General features: G+C 39.9%; 1 protein-coding gene across 1 annotated transcript; it reads left to right on the top strand.

The window, feature by feature from the left end:
- Positions 1-967: 967 nt before the first annotated feature.
- On the top strand, positions 968-13,108 carry vwc2l (von Willebrand factor C domain containing 2 like). The gene is made up of 4 exons (XM_037239882.1): positions 968-1,345; positions 1,838-2,353; positions 6,878-7,007; positions 10,007-13,108. The coding sequence occupies exons 2-4, from the start codon at positions 1,964-1,966 to the stop codon at positions 10,153-10,155; spliced, it is 669 nt and encodes a 222-aa protein (XP_037095777.1). The 5' UTR covers positions 968-1,345; positions 1,838-1,963; the 3' UTR covers positions 10,156-13,108.
- Positions 13,109-13,897: the final 789 nt, after the last annotated feature.

Below are 13,897 nucleotides of genomic sequence, written 5' to 3'. Positions count from 1 at the left end.
AATGATGAGCTTCCTTTCCATTAGCTGATTGAATTGGAAGTTCTGCAGGCGGGGAATTGTTTGCTTGCAAGCATTCGATACAAGCATTAAAAAAAACGTCCCATCCAGCCATGCCACCGTTTAAGATGCAGGTGGCCTGTTTTAAAAATGCTTTGGCGCATTCCCCCCCAAGCCAGCCTTGCCATGTTTTGGGTGAGCCAGAGTGAAAGCTTAATGGAGCATCGTGTGCTGAAGTAGCTGACCAGCTGTGCTAGATATACCTCGTATTAGGATCCGGCTTTTACGCGTGTGCGATGACAGATTGAGTAAATAATACATTTTTACCTTCCAGCACCATTGCTGGCTTCATTGAGAGAAGAGAAATGGAGAGGAGGTTTAAAGTGTTGCTTTTCTTCAGAACCAGATCAACAACTGTGATATTTCTCTTGGGGAAGCTGGCACATAGTTTAGTCCAGGCAATAAAAATGCAAAATTTAAGTTAGGGTTCCAAACTTTTCATATGTTTGAGCCATTTGCATGGTATGAATATTAAAAGATTTGGGCGCATGGTCTGGGGTAGACATTTATAGTTGAAATTATATGGTAAACAATATTTAAAAAAAATAGGTCAAATAGCACTGCATGATTAACTGTCTTCCCCTCACTAGGTCAATCACATACATGTTTCAAGCCTTTGTGTTAAATGCTCAAGTGAAAGCCACAACCCGCACACACGTGCATGCCTGAAAACAAAACAGATGCTTGGCTGCATGTGCTTATTTGCAAGACAGGAGAGCCTCACTCACATTTTCACAGATGGAGTGATAACCTTGTGAATTCACCAGCTGCTCCTGCAGGAATAAGTATCTGTGATTACTGACAGTGTAGATTTTCTTCCTGGGCTTGATTTTAACCCATACATGAATTAGATGATGCAGATGATGACGCAAACGGGTGGGGGCGCTCTGCACTCAGTACACACTGCTGCTCCATAGCGCAGCAGTCAGTCAGTCAGTAGCTTTCCAGGGTGCTGAAAGTCAGAGCGCGTCCTCCTCTGTGTCGACTCCGAACCTCCACTACCCTTTTTCTTGCAGTGTTTCTTTCACTTGGACCCTCTGTGGGGATTTTTATGGACTCTTCTGTTGGATGGATGTGTATGCACCCGTGTATGCGCAACAAGATTGTGCATTAATATTCATTTGCACCACCGGGGAATACTGAATGAATGTTCAAGGGATTAAAAATCAGCTCTCGTTCACCGTTTGGACTTGATTTGATCTCTGAGGTGAGTTGGCTGAGGGTGAATTTGACGCAGAGCTACTTTAACGAGGACGTCATGTCAACACGAAATCACACAGGTTAAAAGGTTTGTGTTTATTTGTTGTAAGAAAAAAAAAAAAAAAAACAGCATCCAATTGTATTATTTTTCTTGGAAGCTGGTGAAGTTTTCAAAAAGACAAACCGATTACCTACAGGTTTGGATTTGGATGAAGTGAAGAAAAGAGACTGATAATCCAAAACACGGTGAGTTAAATAGTAATACTATTAAATGACATTAACAGAGTGCATATTGTGCACAAATTAAGCATTAGAATCATTTGAAGCTAAGGAGACGAACATGGGGAGTAAAGTAAGAATATTTAAGTATTATACAAATGGTGTTGCGCACGATATTGGTTCAATTATTAAGCGTGCATAAATGATGCCACGTGCCTGTTGAGCGGAATGGGGGATGGAATGAGTACCATAGGATAACCTTCAGTGGATACAAGAATAAAATGCAAGTGGCTTTAAATGCATGCATGGGGGCTGCAGGTGCATGACATTTAAATTTATGGTTGTCCTTGTTCCCCCGCAGCAGGCGGATGTGACAATGATGGTCATGCTACTACAGGGTCGGGCGGATCCAGAATGGACACCGCTGGTTTAGGGATGTCATCCCTGTAAATCCCGTTGAATGTGGATCTTTACGCCACGGTGAAGGATGGCTCCCGCCCTCTCGACCGCCTTTGTCCTCCTGTTGTTGTCCCTCCTCGGCCTCGCCGCCACTATGGTCACTGACCTCGAGGATTACGCCGGAGACGAAGCGGAGCGGGCGGGTGGTGAAAGCCTCGTGTTTGATGACTACCGGGGGAAAGGATGCGTGGACGACAGCGGTTTTGTCTACAAGCTCGGAGAGCGCTTCTACCCGGGCCACTCCAATTGTCCATGCATGTGCACGGAGGACGGGCCCGTGTGCGATCAGCCCGAGTGCCCCAAACTTCATCCTAAGTGCACCAAAGTTGAGCACAACGGCTGCTGCCCCGAATGCAAGGAAGTCAAAAACTTTTGCGAGTACCGAGGCAAAACGTACAAAATTCTGGAAGAGTATAAGGTGAGCTGTGGCTTATTTTTCCAGTCATGTCTTGCATTGGAGGTGGTGGAATTGTGTCAAGTAGAACAAAATGAAATGTGTATTAATTATTGTTTATTTATATAAATGAATAAAATTAAATGAAAAAAAATATTTATTATTATTAACATCATCATCATGATCATTACTATTATCATGATCATTACTATTATCATTATCATTACTATTATCACTATCACTACTATTATCACTATCACTACTATTATCACTATCACAACTATTATCACTATCATTACTATTATCACTATTATCACTATTATTACTATTATTGTTATGATTGTTATTATTATTATTGTTATTATTATTATTATTAAGCCAGGCAATGATCTTGACCACATGCTGTAAGAGGTTTTAGGAATTACGATGTGATGGAAATTATATTTTATTTGTGTAGAGGGGAAAATGTGGGTTTTATTTTGGCATGAAGGAGGTTCAGCCAGCCAGCCAGGGGTGTAAATATGGCTTACTGTTGGAGTCATTTCATTGCCCCTGCAGCATCACACATGCCCTAAACCTAAACCACCGCCAGAAGACAGATGGGAGTAATATTTGTATTTATGGACACTGATTCATAGCGAGCAAAAAGCATTTTCTTTTCCTGTGGCCCGTTAAAGATCGTGACATCACTGTCTGGGCTCAGATATGACTTGTGATCCCGCCTTAAAACTCTGCATAAAAATCTCATAACTATAATTAAAAGATGTTGGAGACAGTTTTGTAACTCTAACAGTTAATCAGAGGTGGTCAATTTGTGCTGTCTTCAAAGATTTTGCTAAAACAGTCAAACCAAATTGTAATGGACAAAATTGTGGGTACCATAAGGAAAATGGTCAATGAGCTAACTTGAAAGTGACGAGACTAAAATTTGTCAAAATGCATATTGGCAAACCAGAATGTCCTTAATTTAGACAGATGAGACAAAACTGGACATTTTTTGGCAGGCCACATTGTTTACAGCTACGAAAATAAAACAAACGTGGTAGCACTTATCAGCATGAAATTTTAATTTGACTCCGTGTTACAACAACACACTTTTGGGAAAGTTTCACAGCATAGCGTCTAACAAGTGTCAAACATGTAAGCAAGATGTAGCTCAAGGACAGACATCAATCCCAAGTCTGCTCGGGATTGACTTCTATTGTGAAAATCTTGCAGCGAGCCCTGCCCTGCAGGTACAGTGTTGGATTACAAAGAGCGCCGTATGTTTCTGTCCAATTTTAAACAATACGATGCCTGACCCTGAAACGAGATTTCTCTCCCACAACACAGGAGAGAATTGAATTATTGTGTTAGTGAAACAAACAAAGCACTTATTTGGTCTAGACTGACATAGACCACATTCGAAAATCTATATTTTGGCCAGAATTATGATTCACCACAGGTGTGTTACATCCGCGGGTGCATGGATACCATTGATCGGAGTATTGACGTTCAATCTTTCTGTTAACATTGCAGTTGCATTGGCAGATATTTTGATATGACCTGGAAGTCAAAAATACTATCATTAAATAAAGATAGAAAACAACAGAAGAGGGGAAATCAAAGTCACTCACGCGATAGCAAGTAACTGACAAAAAATGGAACAAACGATAAATAAATCCTTCAAACTCCAGACTCTCATGATGGAGAAATTTGTAAACCAGTCAAAAAAATAAATACACTAATTAACATCTTGCAGTTCCAGCTCATTGTGCTATCTTCCAATTTTACTGCGTCAAAAAGATTGAAAAGTTTGGTCAGACGTTCTAAAATAAACCGAAAGAACCGATTACACCCGAGGGCTTTCGTTTTCAGGCAACCTCATTACATAAAGGCCAATTGCCTCTTACTGAACTCCCATTTATGAATACAAATAAGAGAAGAAGTTCACGTTCGGTTCGAGAAACCTCTCTAGTGCCATTTCAAAGCTGTTCAGAGCATCAAGACGTCACACACAAACACACATCAGTAATTACTCGTACTGCAGCGTCTCGACGCTGACATAAACGAGATCATACATCTCATAAAAAGTGATAAAAACGATTACTCCGATTGATTTTACCGTCCTGTTTACCGCTGTCGACAAAGGTTCTAATTAAGGAACTTTATGAAGTGCACGCAATTATGACTTTTATACCTGCTTGAAATGACTTGTGACTTAAGTAGACATGTCAAGACGGTCTTGCTTTTGTCTATGACCTTAATTTGAATAGCAGCAAATTGCACATTGGGCCCATTCCAGTCATTCTTATTAACTCAACATAAACTCAATGATTCATCCGAGAGTGCTTTAAATTGTGAAATGAAATGTTAATGAGGAAAGACTTTTCTCCCCACCCAAACTAGTATTTAAGCACAAGTGCCGCCATGTTTCCGCTACTATTTTGTATCGTAATGGGAAATGCAGTCCGGCAGAAAAGCTGTGCCAAATATAGATGCATTGTAAAATGTGTATTGTTGTCACCATTGTTATTCATAGTGTAATTTCCCGGTTTGGCAGCCAATCAACTAAGAATCCAAATGGGTGTAAACTGGATCTTTAAGCCTCATTTAAATAATTGTCCTGCTCCAGTATTGCATTTCTGTTTGCGCTGCATTTTCTTCCCTGTTTAGCAACTTCAATGTGACACATAATTGATAATCTGCTGCTGAGCTAGGACTCTGTAAACAAGATGGGTGTAGAGTAATAATATTAAATTCACATAAGTGAATTTTTGTCAATAGGGCTCTTATCTGGTTTTAGATCTGTTGAGGAGGTTGTAGACAATTGGTAAGATAAACCACGTGCTAAAATCCTTATAAAGCAAAGTTGAGCAGGATTGTACCAAGTTTGGGGAAGCCACTTTGCTGAGCTTGCGCTATTTGTTTGTTTACAGGAACTCATGTTATGATGATATAATACTAGATCGACACACAGTACTTATTAAAATTGTGTTTCAACCAAACCAACAGATTTGAAGTAAACTTTATTGATTACACTACTTCAGGGGTGTCAAACTCCTTTTTTTCACAGGCCACATTGTAGTCATAGTTTCTTTCGGAGGACTATTATGACTGTCAACCCAAATAAATGTATGAGCACCTCATATTATATACAGTATAAGCTACAAAACAAACTGACAAATAACTCGTTTTCAAATCAGACGAGTAAAAACTGGTCAAATATTTAAAAAATATATATTTTTAAAAGTGAAGACAATTTGGAATTCTAGTAATGACATATGAATTTGATGCACAATTTGTCTTCACGGGCCACATAAAATGATGTGGCGGGCCGTGTCTGGCCCCCGGGCCTTGAGTTTGACACCCGTGCACTACTTGGTATATTCACGTACAAAACCGAAGTTTGGTATTCTCATAATGGCTGTTAACTTTTATGTTAGTTGAACGATTATATAAACAAACTAGTATGCAACATCTTTCAGATGATTTGCATACACAGTAGAGGGGATGTCATGTAACAAGTTTATGAGTAGGACAGCAAAATGTTTGTTCATTTTTAATAAATAATACATAATGCCGGCTCCTGGACTTGTTGCAGTCTGGTTGTTCATTTTAAGACTGGAGCCCATAGGGGTCCTCTTCTAAGGGGGGGAAAAAATTCCACGTTTTATGTCGCACTCTATTTGATAGGCTACACCAGCTGCTCTGAGCCAAGTTCTATGCACGTCTGGACATAATGTTTCTGCTTTTTTGGACAATAAATTTTTAACTGGCATTTGAGAATTTAATTAAGCATTGTAGTGGTTGACAAAAGTAGGTTTCCACCAATGTGAAGCACATGAGATACAGTATGGATTGTAAATTGTACTCTTTCGATTGGAAGGCCTGTTTGAAGGTTATTTATTCATTGATTCTCCTTTGTCCCAATGTCCTTGGATTATTTTGCAGGGCTGGCTGTCACAGATTATCATGGTGATTACAAAAGTCTGGAAATAATGAAAGCCACAGAAACACAAACGTAATAAGAGCTCAGAGGGTAAAATTGATTTCCTTCTTTTGTTCGAACTAGTAAAACTCCAGCAAGTCACCTTCAAGATTCTTTTCCCAACATTGACTCACAATATAAAGTAGACGTGGATTGAATACTGAGATGAACTCAAATGTTGAGCGTTGCAATTTTGGGATGTGAATGCTGAAGAGCTCACATTTCATTAAGGATAAAAGAAAAAATATATATTTTACTGTTTGGGGAATTTTGATATTACACAACTGGGAAACCTTTGAGAAGACTTTCAAGGCAGCAGAAGATATTTTCAGCGATTTCATTCAAGGTCACCCCTGGCCGTGACTGATGTTGGTTTCAAAACACTATTTCACTCCTTAATTACATGGTCTCTGTTAATCAACTGATATAATTTAAAAATAAGCTTGAGAGCATGGACAATTTAATTCAGACAAAGCCAATTTTCCAAAATGGAGAAAACGAGTACATTCAAGCACAAACATTCCCAGCTCAGTGACTCATCTAACCCGTATTCCTATTTTTCCTTCCCTTTTTTCCAGCCGTCACCTTGTGAATGGTGCCGTTGCGAACCGAATAATGAGGTACACTGTGTGGTTTCTGACTGCGCCGTCCCGGAGTGCGTCAACCCTGTGTATGAACCGGAGCAATGCTGCCCCATCTGTAAAAACGGTAAACTCATCCATTCACACGCTTTCTTGACAAGTTATTAAAAATAGATGAAATGATGGGAAGTTTATTTGGGAAGCGGATGTAATTTATGTAGGCCTATTATGAATTTGAAATATTACCACAGGTCCACTGGACACTAATGAGTGGTAGTTACTTTTAATTCTAAATGACACACTAAGCGGCGTATACATTATCACATTGATTAAAAGGCATGGTTGGAGGGGAGTAATGGCTCTTTGGAAAGGCTTTTATCTCCCAGTTGCACAATGTACGCAGCCGATCCACCAAATTAACACAAAGGGGGTCGGTGGTTATGGACGAGGTGAAGTCGGCCAGATGGATAAGACAAAGACAAATTGCAAAAATCATCAACAAAGTGAGAAGGACAAAATAACCGAATATATGAATAATATATGAAATGAGGTTGGGATGGTACTTGTACTATTTTTGATACAGCATACTTTGGACTTTCACTTGAATAATTTTGTAAAGAAACATTATTATTTACTTGGTACAAAAGGCAGGGAGGCTAGGCGAGATGAACTCAAAATAAAATGAATACATTTCCATAAAAATAAAACACAAGGCATGTGAAATAAAAAAGGCTGCACATTGACAGAAGTTAAAAAAAAACTGAGACATGGAAGGATAACATTCAACAGGAGCTACAAACAAATGGATTAAACCTTAACCTTTTCGGAGGTACCCAACCCCACCAGTTTCATATGCGCATTCACCGAACCCTTCTTTAGTGAAAAATAAAATATTAGTTTTCAAACTCAAGACATCAATGTTTTTTTACTGGTGCACAAAATGAGCCAGGCATGAACATCACATTCTTCAAAGTACAAAACCAACGCAATGCATGAATTCAAAACAAACTACATACCTGCAAATCAGTGTGACTTCTGCTGTTGCCTTTGCGAGACCAGTTCAGATGTGTCTTCATGAATTTACACGATAAATCAGGTGTGTTCGGACCTCCGCAGTGGAGCCTCTGCCGAAACCCAGGTTAAGAACCACTAGATTAAACAAAGAGTGCAAGGAGGCTGCAGAAAACTAAATTCGAGCCAGCTCATGAAATAACAAGGACCACCTGGATAGGAGAACTGGTTTGGAGAGAGCTGATTGGTTAACAAACAGGAACAGGATGATGACAACAGGTGGAAACCCTAACAAGGCAAAAAAACAACAACAACATGAAACTAAACCAGATTTACCTCAAACAAAACCAAATACAATTTCTGGTTTCCTCCATGTCTCAGCGACTCAAAGAAAAATAATAAATTAATGGACTGTTGAACTAAATATATTTTTCTGAACCTGAATATGAATTAGCTTAATAAATCAAGGAAATCCCATCTCTTCACTTAGTTCCGCGATATTAAACCCGACGAAATGACCCTTGTCTGCAGTATGGTCATACAGTCCGTCATTACCTCAGAAAGAGAATAACCCTGAGGCTGAAACGGCGCTACTTGACTGCTTCTCTTTGACCCGAAGCAGAGATAATCACTCCCGTGCGCTACCAAAGGTATTTTGTGCTCACCATTGCATTCCTCAAAACGCCATTTAAAACTTCTAGCCAGATTTCTTTCATTGTCAAGTGGTGAATGCCCTCTAGGCCCTGGCAATATTGCTCATTAAAATTCATGCTGAAGTTTGTACCTTTTTTTGCCCCTCCCCCTTTTGCTTTGTAGAACTGTAGCGCTCATCTGCATTTGTGTGGAATCGTCTCTCGCTTCCCTTCAGGGGCCATAGAAAGTGATGTGAAAATGAACTCATTAGCTAATGATTGATTACTCTACTAATCTCTTTGATTCTAAATTATGAGGGAAATTCTGGTTTGTTTTCAATTCATTGCATGAAATGCGCTCAGTGGTGTGCGCCTCGTTGTAACGTTACCAAAATGAACTCAATTTCACTTTTAGACTTAGAGGAGCACATACAGAGGAAATAAATTGAAGGCTAATGATACAGGACCTCACTTCACATTTTCCTTCCCACTTTCTTTTCTGTCATCCGCCTCCACCCACCCTTTTTTTTTGTCTTCATGTTGACTACATACTGTGACTTAATAAGGCACACCTCAGCAGACCAAGAGATGGTTCTTGGAGAGAGATATAATCCATCCTGAAAGGACACGGTGACAACCCATGGCATTTAAGGCTAGGTTTGTCATTTCGACGCTCCCTCGAGGGCTCCGGGTCGAGCTCCGGCAGCAAAATAAATCTCAAGGAGAAAGCCGTCCCGCGTGAACGTGGAAGGAAGACTATAATAAGGGTCGTACTGCTTCTACAAACATTCGGGACAGATGGCAAGCGAGTAGGGAGGGCAACAACAAAAAGTTGCCTTGGGGAAATTTCGAAATTGAAATACGCCGCACTCGATCTTGGTATATCAGAATCATCTTGCTATTAAGACATTTGTCAATACTTTTTTTGTGAAGCCTAAGGTGGAACATTTTATGGGCTGATTTAAAGACTAATTCAAAGTCACCGCTCTGCCTTTTTAACGGCTGAATGATGGACTGAAACAATTAAATCCGGGAAGGATTCATGGCATCTGCTTGTTCGTTTGTACCCAATCATCTGAAGAAAAGGAGAAAAGTATTTTTGTCAATGAGCCGCACAGCTGTACTACAATTGTTCTGCATGTCGCTGGAGAACCGTGAGGCCTTTTTTTCCTGACACATCCGATGTGATGAACATCCTTCCCGAGCGGATTTTCAAACTCTCCCGTCTGTTCCTTTCTCTACTTGAGCCAGTCCCGAGCCAACGCCTGGCACTCGCCCATGCTCGAGGCGCATTAGGATGCAAAGCGCTTCGTGTCCAGGGAGAAGGGGAGACTAACAAAAGAGCTTATGTGTTGCAAAAACAAGCCCGTCTGTGCACGGCCGTGAAAATAGTCTGCCCTGACTCTCTCTCCCAACTGCATCTCCTCATCTTGTCGAGTTAATTCCTCCCTTTGATGTTTTCCTCCTCCTTCCCATGCGGCAGGTCCCAATTGCTTCGCCGGATCGACGATCATCCCGGCCGGAATTGAAGTCAAAGTGGACGACTGCACCATCTGTCGTTGCCACACTGGCGATTGGTGGAAACCGGCGCAGTGCTTGCGGCGGGAATGCCTCAACGGGCAGTCGTCGTAGAGAGACTACGGCGGGGATGCGAGATCAGCACAGGCGCAGCCCTGCCGACCATTTTATAGGATTGACTGGGCAGGCAGAGCACAACTCTGAAACAATATAGGACAAGCGTCATATGATTGTTGACGGTGACGATGGTCTTTTCCTCCCACAACTTTTCTCTCATATTTGCTGATTTTGACTCGCTTAACTTGCTGCTGTCAATCACCGTGGGCAACGTGAATTCATCATAGTGATTGTTTTTGTTGTAGCTGTCTGACACAACCAAACAGCTGGGAAAAGAACTGGAAGCACACTTGTCTGTGCTGGGTTGTTTTGTTTTTTTTCTCTCTCAGGAGAATCAACACCAGAAAGCACAGAGTGTCAAATATTCACTCTGAAAGCTTGTTTACGAGATGCACACCACATTTAAACGTGTATTTTACAAACGTGGTATTAATTCACATCCAGCACTGTTTAATAAGTAGATTGTGTTAATTAGTGCTGCGTCAGCATACAATAAAAAAAAAAAGACTATAAAAGTTTAAATCTTTGGTGTTGCCAAATTTACAATGGTAAACCTATAAATATGTTAAATTAAGAACTGTTGATGTTACACTTTAAAATGAATTTCACAAACAATGAAATCGTTAATGTTTTGACACGCTGAGACCATCAGTATGAGAAATTTGATTGCAACTGTGATTGTCTTTATGTCTTTTCATGCGGGAACAAAAAACTAGCAATGAAAATTGTCGCTTTTGTTGAGTTTGCCCTATCATCAACCAATTACATTTTTAGAACAGTCCGGTTCATAATATTTGGGGAGGTTAAACATTATTGAAATTGCATTGAAAAACAAATTTTGTTTTTAACTGACCTTCACTGATGTGTGTTTTTTTTGGTAAGAGAATCTTATCCTCCAAATATGACAACAAACCATATATTTTCACTCGCAAACAAAGTCATTAGCGTGCCATGAGAGGTCCGCTTCCATTTTCTTTAATCAAGTCGTTTTCAATGTTTTAAATCCTCCAGCTGGGTGCTTGATGCTGCTGCAGCTGCCTGCAGACGTAGCAGACAAAAGAGGCAATCCGCAAATGCTTTTAAGCAGCATTAACATGCATATTGTCATCTTGAAGAAGCACTAGCACTCAATTCCTTCAACTGCAGTAAAAATATATGCCTGTTTTTGCTAAATATTCTATCTGCGTTCCATTTCAATAGCACTGATGTGTTCTGCTAGATAAATTGAAGTTTCACAGTACTGTCAAAATGCACCATGTTATTTTGCTGCACTGATAGCAAAAATGTCACTTAGCAAACCTCAAACACACTTCATTGTTTGCCCTGTTAATTAGTAGACTATTTTTGAATTCATGGAGGGTGAAGAAGATCTACATACATTTAATTGCTTTCCTGGCATATGATCAACCGCTCTATTTTTTTGCCTCTATTAATCATTCTATTTGCTCTTTCAAAATGACTGCTGTGAATTTCAATGGTAGTGGTTGCTAGGATATTACGCTAAATTGTATTTCATGAAATCAGAGGAGTGCACATAAGGCCAACAAGCTAACATTTATCACATGAAAAATAATCGACTACATTACTGTCTAGTTGTGTCATACGTTACCCAAGCCCCGCCCCTGACCCACATCCAGATGATCTCTTCCTGTTAACCTTTGACAGCCATTTTTGGGTGCTGATGGATGCGTTGCCTAATGGCAGCGGCTTGCAACCTATCATTAAATAGAAGTGAACATCAGATAAAGACCAATGACGTATGAGCGGTTGGTTGATGCTGGGGGGGAAAAAAAAATTGGTTCAATCTCGGGCACAAAAACTGAGCTATGGTCAAATCCATTATTAAGAGGTGGTGATTTAGTGTCTTTCTATGTGAAAAGACAGAGCCATCTATCCGGCTTGAGCTATGGCGATACTTTTGCTTTATCAATCACAACCATAGTGCTCCCAGACATCTTAGGGCTAATAAACTGTTATTTATCTTCATTAAACATCTCACAACCTTATTAGAATTCAGTCTACGTGTATATGCTGATACAATTTGGAATTAGTCTACCGGGCGGCAAGAAAAAGACACAAATGTCTGTGAGTGCTTGACGAAAAGAAAAGGCTGTGAGGAATCACGCTCACCGCTGAAGCTTTTTACCTCGAAGAAGGATAAACGAAGGTTGCTCTTTGACTTCATGCAAGAGCACAAAAGGTTTCAACGTTAATAAGCAACTGTTGTCTAGACTGGCTGAAGCCTGTCCAATGGCTAGGAGCAAACGACGGACTGGACCCTGGAGCACTCCACCGGTTAATTACAAGGCCATCCCAAATGATGCATTGAGTGGATATTGATCCCACGGAAGATTACGCAAATCGTCTACGTCAGCCACGACATAGCCAACGGCCTTTCCATGTCAATATAGCTTGAACCATGTTGGACTGTTGACTTATCGATTGTTATTTTTAAAGCAGTTAATCAATCGGAATGTTTTTAAAACGCCTCACGCCAGGCCACCAACTAGTTGCAAGTGAATCAACAGCTCCTCTGCTGGTTGCAGCCATGTACTGCATCCAATCCAAGCAGTGGATTCGTCATCATTGACTACTCAGCAGTAAATGTATTCATCACAAGTTGGAAAGACAATATAATCAAAGATTGTTTTATTTGTATTACTTTTGTCGGGAAATTTGTCGATAAAATGTGCCTGGAACAGAAATACAAACACTGTTAGCATACAATCAGTTGTTTTCATTTTCGGGGAGCATTACGGGTTGTTTTGTGGACAGTACAAGTTGAGTTTAGACTGAAAACACAAATTACAAAACAACCCTCGGTGCTCCACATGTTGTTTCGATGTAAATAACTTCCAATATACTGTATCTGTGTGCAAAGTGTATTATCATGATGCAAAACTATTTTGTTAAATAGACATGAAATGAAGTGTTATTCTGCAAAAAGGGATTTTTGGTCTTTTTTTATTGCTCTGTTCAACATTTTCAGGAAAACTTTGTAAATGTGAAATCAAACCAAATGATTTAAAGCAAAACTGGGGCCCAACATGCTTAATAGATCAGCACATCATCACAATCACCAGGTTTCTTTCAATAGATTGCTTGAAAAGAGTATGTGAGGAAAAAAAAGTGGCTTTTTTTTTTTAGTTCAAGGACATAAAATGTGGTTTCATTAGAAGCGCTTCCTTGCCTCTTATCATTTAACGGCCTAGTGCAGCTTAGAACGGACAAGGGATGAAATTTTAGCACCACAAAAGTAATCAATAGCAGTTAGGTGCATTCTAATAGCGGGCCGGTCGCTCTTGAATACAATTTACACATATTATGTTCACAATACACACAACCCTAACAAAATGCTTATTTATTCTCCTCATGCCAGTGCGGCAGCAGTTTATCTGCATTTTTATAACATCCAATTTAGGGTAACAAACCACTTTCAATCAATTCTGTCAGGGACTTTGCACTTGCATTTTCAAAAAGATTTTTCATTATCTTTTCCTTGGAAATTAGAAGGATTTGTTCAGAGCCGCTTGCTTCTTCTGTTTAATTTGCAGCACAGCAAGAGGAGCGTTTTGTGTAGAGTGTGGTCAACAAAATAAACCAGAGGTCAAGATTTTTTAGGAAGCCAAGTGATAAGTGAATTTTTAGCAGCCCCAAGCTTCACCTTTTGCAACAGAATATAACGTCCATCGAGCAAAAATAGATTGAGATGATTATCTACAATTTCCATGAACCAAAT

The sequence above is a fragment of the Syngnathus acus genome, chromosome 21 (assembly GCF_901709675.1).
Source record: "Syngnathus acus chromosome 21, fSynAcu1.2, whole genome shotgun sequence".
NCBI lineage: Eukaryota > Metazoa > Chordata > Actinopteri > Syngnathiformes > Syngnathidae > Syngnathus > Syngnathus acus.
This window is presented reverse-complemented; position numbering and strand designations above follow the sequence as displayed.

Bases quoted from the DNA above. Each gene is read 5' to 3' on its own strand.
- vwc2l (XM_037239882.1), top strand. From the start codon at position 1,964: ATGGCTCCCGCCCTCTCGACCGCCTTTGTCCTCCTGTTGTTGTCCCTC. The intron at 2,354-6,877 runs GTGAGCTGTGGC...CCTTTTTTCCAG, and splicing joins AAATTCTGGAAGAGTATAAG to CCGTCACCTTGTGAATGGTG. The intron at 7,008-10,006 runs GTAAACTCATCC...CCCATGCGGCAG, and splicing joins CTGCCCCATCTGTAAAAACG to GTCCCAATTGCTTCGCCGGA.